The sequence below is a fragment of the Nannospalax galili genome, unplaced genomic scaffold, assembly GCF_000622305.1.
Source record: "Nannospalax galili isolate Female #2095 unplaced genomic scaffold, S.galili_v1.0 scaffold178, whole genome shotgun sequence".
Classification (NCBI taxonomy): domain Eukaryota; kingdom Metazoa; phylum Chordata; class Mammalia; order Rodentia; family Spalacidae; genus Nannospalax; species Nannospalax galili.
The window spans coordinates 1,533,187-1,540,747 of NW_008341757.1; the positions used below are offsets into that span (position 1 = coordinate 1,533,187).

The 7,561-nt window shown below is 47.7% G+C and overlaps 1 protein-coding gene across 1 annotated transcript in view; it reads left to right on the forward strand.

Moving 5' to 3' along the window:
- Positions 1 to 1,272: 1,272 nt before the first annotated feature.
- The window catches only part of Znf365 (zinc finger protein 365), a 26,033-nt gene continuing 19,744 nt past the window's right edge, over positions 1,273 to 7,561 (forward strand). Inside the window, exons 1-2 of the mRNA XM_008837301.3 lie at positions 1,273 to 1,415; positions 3,724 to 4,479. Of these exons, the coding sequence (XP_008835523.1) occupies positions 3,737 to 4,479 (743 nt within the window). The 5' untranslated portion in view covers positions 1,273 to 1,415; positions 3,724 to 3,736. The remainder of the gene's footprint in view (positions 1,416 to 3,723; positions 4,480 to 7,561) is intronic.

The window sequence follows — 7,561 nt, forward strand, 5'->3', positions numbered from 1 at the left end:
TATTATGAGCTCTTAACCACTGAGACATCTCTCAGCTCTTCTTTTGTTTTTCAATTTATTTTTATATTACTTTTTGTTAAGATAGGGTCTCACTGTGTAGCTCTAGCTAGCCTGTAACTCACTATGTAGACCAGGCTGGCCTCAAACTCACAGAGAACTACCTGCCTTTGCTACCTGAGTGCTGGGATTAAAGGTGTGGGACACCACAACCGACTTGCTTTTCTGAGTGTTATAGGCATGCAGAATCCTTATCAAACAACAAATAATGATGAAATAAGATTGGCAGCGGCAGCTGATTGCCTCGGTGTTGGTCTGAGCCAGGATCCTTCCTGATACGTTGGGACATGGATCCCAACTGCCTCAGTTCATCCATGAGGACATCCATGGCACAGAAAAGTCTGGACGCAGGTCTAAGGGCCGGGATTTGAGTCACAGGACCAGATTTGAATCAACTCTGAGTCCAGAGTTTGAACTTAATTTCATTGATTTGAAATTCATTGGTCAACAAACAGAATAATAAAAACTCCCAAACCAGCAAAGATGTCACTGAGATGTCTGAATTCATGAATTGAGATGAATAATTTGCCTCTGAAAACAGATCCCTGAAGACTATGAAACCCAACGATAACTTTATCCTGAGACTGTCTTAAAACAGGTGAACCCCCCCTCCACCACCACACCCCAACAAACGGAAACATAAGACACTTCCAGAAGGAGAACTCTTCCCTTTCTGGTCAGGAGGGGTTTAAGGGGGCTCAGGGTCAAGAGGGCTCAGGCTGTTGCTTTAACTGTTAACTCCTACACAGTACTAGGTTCAGCTCAGCCTCTTTAACTTAGCCCCAGGACACTCCCTTGAAGGGCTGCAGGAGACTCCGCTTAGTCATTTGGGTACCTCCTTGCCAGTGTGCTTGGATGAAGTTTTAACACAAACACCTGGGCCTTCCCGCTTGCCAGCCACACGCTTCATCCTCGCGCCCACTTTCCAGCCCCCATCCCCGCCCTTGGAATTGCAAAGCGTCCGCCAAGTCTGCAGCACGCGCAGCGCGGGCCAGGCTGGCACGCGTCCCCGCCTCCCTCCCGGGAGGACCGTCAGCATCCTTCCCGGGGGGAACCATCCTGCATCCCTCCCCGTGATGTGATGTCAGCGGAATCCCGAGCTGGATCCAGGAAGGCCCACGGTCTCCCGCCAGCAGGGCCCAGCTGGGGTGACACCCTGGGGGTGGCAGCCCGGGGCGGGTGCTCCGGCCTCGAGTCCCCGGGCGCCGCCCCCGCTGGCCGGCCACGCTCCGCCCCGCTCTCCGCTCGTCCCGGGTGGGAGCCGGCCCGGCTCAGCCTGATTTACGGCTCTGCTGAAAACCGCCCGCTCGGCTCCCGCAGCATCAGCACCAGCGGCTGCAGCGGCAGCAACAAGTCGGGTAAGTGGGCTCGGCTGGCGGCGTGCGCCGGTGTCCCCGGCCCGAGGGGACCCTGGGGAGGGGGTGACCCGCCTGCCCAGCGCTGCCACAGGAAATGGGAGCTTTTCTGCTGACCCTGTGCACTGGGTTTCCGCCGGGCGGGTGGGAGCCTGAGTGCTGAGAGTGCGTGGTTATCCCAGCTCCCCATGCACAGAGGCCACTCGTTCCCACCACCGCTGCAGAATCCCGGCTTCCCATCCCTGCACCCCTTGGCAGAGTCTAAGCCCTGGGCTGGGCCAGGCTTTGCACCTTGTCGCCCCAGAAAACCAGCGGGTTAAACATCCCAGTGTAGTACAGGAAGAAGTTCCCTTCCCTGGAAACTGTCTGCCTGGTCTCTAAGAACCATGCCCATCTCTGCCTGGTCGCTGAGAACCATGCCCATCTGCTTTTTGAGGCAGTTGGGGGTGCAATACAGACTTCACCGTAAGACGCTATCAGGGCGCCTTCAGTGTGGGGCCCAGAGCCCGGGTTACCTTTCTTGGATGAAATGGATACCCTGCTTGCAGAATCTTAACAGTCATCTGTTGCTAGGGCAAAGATGATAAATTTGTACAGGGAAACCAGAACTTGCTGTTATTGGAGGAGTTATTCTAACATGTACCTTGTTCAAACATTGGCCACCTCTCGAAGTTGGCATGTAAAAGACAAGAGCCAAGGCCACCCAGAATGTTCTGTTGTCCACATCTTGTCCGAGGCCCTGCTTATGTCAAAATTTGACACATTGAGTCTCCATATTTCAGTAGCACTGGGTACTAGATCATTTTTATTATGTTAACACTTTATGTCATCACACCAGTAACTAAAAATATTAAAAGCTTGGGCCCTGAAATGCCTCAGTGGGTCAAGGTACTTGCCCCCTCCTCCCCAAGCTTGATGACCTGAATTCAATCCCTGGGACCCACATGGTGGAAGGAGAAAACCAACTCCCACAAGTTGTCTTCTGACCTCCACACACTAACATGCACAAAAATAAAGGTAGTAACATATTTAAGAACAAAAAAATGTTAAAGGCAAAAATCTCAGTTTGAAAATTTTTCAGCTGATGGTATGGTCAAGGCTACTGTGTCTAGCTTGAACCGTCTTTCCCAAACTTGACAAGGATTGCACTTTTAGGATCTGTCTTGACCATTCACGTGCCTCTTCCTTAGTTTTACATTTGTGTGGGGCACATTTTGCATGTAGTATGCTAAATTCAGAAGGGCAAGGAACGTGAGTTTGACTTCGGGGCCACTTTCTTCTGACCTGGGGTTCAGTAGTACTTTGCGTCTTTGCTCAGCTGCAAAGGAGTGCCACCACCTTTGTTGCCCTAGGAGGAGTCGACATGTGTTTTCTGTAAAGGCAAAGTAATAACGCTTTTGCCTCTGTACTCCATCTGCAGTTCTCAGCTCTGACAGTGCTGTGCCACAGCAGCAGCAGATGCTATTCAAGAGGGTGGATGTAGCTGCATTTGGCTTAGGGGTTGTAGGTTTAAGTTCAACATAAAAGTCAACATTAAATATTATGTACAATAACTGCTTAAAACCAAGAAGCTAAACCAGTGCTGTCACTGTGGAAATCCCTATGGAGATTTCTCAAAAAACTAACAATAGAGCTATCATATGACCCAGCTCCTCCTCTCCTGGACGTATGCCCAAAGAACCCCACATCCCACTGGAGATGCTTGCACAACTATCTGTGTTTATTGCTGCATGGTTCCCAATGGCTAAGAATTGGAATCAGCCTAGATGTCCATCGACAAACAGAGAAACAGGAAATTGGTAGAGGTGCAAAATGGGAGTTTTATTTAGCTGTTTAGAAAAATGAATCATGACCTTTGCAGGAAAATGAACAGATCTGGAAATTACATTAAGAGAAATAAGTGAAACCCAGAAAGACAGATGTCACTTTTTCTCTCAAATGAGGCTTGGATTTTAATTTTATATATGTGGACACATGTGCGTTTGTGTGGGTGTCAGTCATAAAACTAGAAAGCAGGCCATGATAGTGGAAAAGGATATCTTAAAATAAGTCGAGGTTGGGTGGGGAGTGATAGGGTTCATTTGATTGAGGTGGGTGTTGAGGGGAGGAAGAAAAAAGAGGAAGTGAGGAGAGGACCAAAAACACCTTTGCACGAAAATGCCATAATGAAATCCATTGCTTTGGATGCTAATTATAAAAAGCTAATTAGAGACAAAAAGCCACCGCCATCAGGGAGAGTCACCTGTCATTTGCCTACAGTAGCATGTATTTAGACAGTCATGTAAACTTCGGTTCTCTTCCCTCCTCTTAGGACTTTCAGAGTGATGCAACAGAAGGCATTTGAGGAAAGCAGATATCCCTGGCAGGAGTCCTTGGAGAATGTCGCTGTGTGCCTGCCACTCCGCTGCCCGAGGTGTGGAGACCATACCAGATTTAGAAGCTTGTCGTCCTTGAGGGCCCATCTGGAATTCAGTCACAGCTATGAGGAGAGAACCCTCCTGACAAAATGCAGCCTCTTGCCACCTCTCAAAGACACAGAGCTGGTCAGTTCCTCAGAACTCCTGAAACGGGGAAAACTGAGGGGCCACGCGAAGGTGACCAAGCAGAAGCCCAGCTATGTTAACTTGTACAGCATCTCCCATGAACTCGCCAAGGACCGGAAGCCATTTGAGGTTGTGGCAGAGAGGCCGGTGTCTTATGTGCAGACCTACACTGCCGTGGACATTCGGGCAGACTCGCTGGATGCTCCCCGGTCGAGCCCTGGACTCCCCACCTCGGACCCCAAAGCTGCTTTCGAGGCCCACGTCCGAGAAAAGTTCAACCGCATGGTGGAGGCTGTGGACAGAACCATTGAGAGGAGAATTGATAAACTCAGCAAAGAGTTGGCCCGGAAGACGGCTGAACTGTTGGAAGTTCGGGCAGCCTTTGTGCAGCTGACCCAGAAAAAGCAGGAGGTTCAGAGAAGGGAGCGAGCCCTCAACAGACAGGTGGATGTGGCGGTGGAAATGATCGCCGCGCTGAAGCAGCGCCTGACCGAATCGGAGGAGGAGCTTTTCAGGAAAGAGGAGTAAGTGCTGCAAAACTGGATGCTAATCCTTGTGAAGGACCCCTCCCCAAGTCACCTGCTGACCCCAGCTGGGGGGACCCCTCCCCAAGTCACCTGCTGACCCCAGCTGGGGGGACCCCTCCCCAAGTCACCTGCTGACCCCAGCTGGAGGGACCCCTCCCCAAGTCATAGGCAGATGTTCAGCAAGTTTTGCTGTGTGTTATTTGCAGGCATCTGGGCCAAATTCTCCTTGGTACTGTTGTACTGGGTGGCAGGAGGTTTTGACATTCTGTACGCTCCCTAGGTGTGGTGCCTAGTCTGGCAACATTTCAAACAAAATACCCAACTCCTTATTACCTTGGAAACTGTAGGCTACAGACAATGGCTTTAGAGAGTGGGATAACACAGCCATCCATCAGCCTACCCCACAGCATCTGAATGGGAAGGCAGTATGTTAGTGAACTATCCCTCAAGTGCCAATCTATTTTATATTCAAGAACATGAGATGCTGTCTTATTCAAGTATCAAGTGTGCTCCCAAAACAAATAGTTTTGGCTCGTTTGCCATTTTGGATTATCAGCCCATCTAGGGAAATGTCAACTATTGAGAATCCTTTTAGTTATAATTTATATTTACGAGGAGGCATTATGAAACTCAGAAAAAAGACTGATAGAGTTATACCTCTGTGATTTTAGTTTGGGAAACTTCCTTTTGTAAAATGATGCTTAATGCTGGAATAAGTCTTGACTGCTTACAAAATGTTGACACTTATTTTTTAATTTTATTCATTTATTTAATTTATTTGTATGAATGCTTTGTCTGCATGTGTGTAAGTTTACCTGTGTCTCGCAATGCTTGTGGAGACCAGAAGAGGGTGTTAGATACCCTGGAACTGGAGTTATGGGCAGTGGTTAGCCTCCATGTGGGTGCTGGGAACCGAACATGGGTCCTCTGCAAGAGTAGCCAGTGCTCTTAACTGCTGAACTATCTCTCCAGCTCTGACATTTGTTTCTTAAGGTGGTCATAGAAGCTATCATTGGAAAAAAATCATCAAAATTGTAGAAGTATTTCCTTATCAATGTGTTTAAACTTAGCCGAATTTGGAAGAGCATGCATCCCAAATCAATGTATTTCCCAAATGCAGAATGTTGGATTTCTCCATGGAAGGAAGCTCACGAGTCATAGAATCCAGGCCATAAAAATTGGTAGATGAAAACATCCTAGAAAGTTCATTTCCAAATAATTTGAGTGTTCTCACAGAGATTAATTTCGTCTCTCTTTGACCTCCGGTACTTTAGTGTCTTCTTAAAACTCAGTAACTGAAACTTCCAGAAACCCCATGTCCTGAAGAGAGCTTTATTTGCTGTCATTAAATGTTCACTTTCTCCGTTGTAGGGATGCCTGGATGCTTTTTATTCACACTGGACATTTTTTTAAAAAGTCATAGTTAGGATGACTCTGAATCAGCCACTGTATTAATTCTTTTACACATTGCCGCGACAAACTACCCCACAAAAACAATTTAAGGGAGAAAGGGATTATTTCAGCTCATACTTCAAGGGTGCAGCTCATCACAGTGGGGAGTTATGGTGGCGGGAGCGTTAGGCAGCTGGTCACACTGTGTCCACAGTCAGGAAGCAGAGAGAGAGGAAAGCTAGTACTCAGCTTGCTTTCTCCTTTTTTTTTTTTCAGTCCTGGACCCCAACCTGTGTGATGTTGTCACTCACATTCAGCATGGGTCTTCCTGACTGTGATGGTTAGTTTTAACTGTAGTACACCACAATCTAGAAACTCCTGGGAGAGTTGCAATGAGGTTGTCCTACGGGCATACCTGTGGGGGATTGTCTTGACTGACTGTGGAAGACCCAATCCACTGGGGGACACCATTCCCTAGGTAGTGGATCCTGGACAGTTGTGTGTAGGGAGGGGTTGAGCATAAGCAGGCATGCATGCATTCTGTCTCTGCTCTTGACTGGGTGTGAGGAACGTTTTCAGCCTCCGGCCACCGTGACTCCTCTCTAAAAGACTACCCTGGAACTGTAAGCCAGACAAACACTTTCTCCCTTAAAATGCTTTTGTCAGAGTATTTTATCCTACCAACATAAAGGAAAGTAGGATGCTGGCTTGGTTATAACTTCCTGGATACAACTTCCTAGATACACCAAGAAGCCTGTTTCCATGGTGATTCTAAATTTCATCAAGGTGACAATCAGATTGATGCTCAGAGCTACTCCTCTTCTTTGTTCCAGGAGAGTGATTGCTGATGAACATGTGTTGTTGTTCTGGTTTGGTTTCTGGTGTTTCCTGGGGGAAGTTAGTGTTTGGATCTATCATGGTGACCAGGGTGACCTACGCCCCAATGCTGAAAAGATGGCTGATGCAGTTAACTGGATAATATTTTTGATTCAATAGTAGTCCATTTAAAGGGCCACAAAGTGAAGGCATTTATCTTTATTTCTTTTTTTATATTATATTTCCAAAGAGCACAAATAATAAAGGACATGAGTTTAGGTGGTGGTTGTCTGGAGTGTGGACTGACCAGCTCATAGAGGGGATCACGTGTAGATGTAAGGGGATCACGTGTAGATGTAAGGGGATCACGTGTAGATGTAAGGGGATCACGTGTAGATGTAAGGGGATCACATGTAGATGTAAGGGATCACGTGTATCATAGAGGGGATCACGTGTAGATGTAAGGGGATCACGTGTAGGTGTAAGGGGATCACATGTAGGTGTAAGGGGATCACGTGTAGATGTAAGGGGATCACGTGTAGGTGTAAGGGGATCACGTGTAGATGTAAGGGATCATGTGTAAGTGTAAGGGGATCATGTGTAGATGTAAGGTGATCACGTGTAGATGTAAGGGATCACGTGTAGGTGTAAGGGGATCACGTGTAGGTGTAAGGGGATCACGTGTAGATGTAAGGGGATCACGTGTAGATGTAAGGGGATCGCGTGTAGATGTAAGGGGATCACATGTAGGTGTAAGGGGATCACGTGTAGATGATATAAGGGGATCACGTGTAGATGTAAGGGGATCACGTGTAGGTGTAAGGGGATCATGTGTAGATGTAAGGTGATCACGTGTAGATGTAAGGGATCA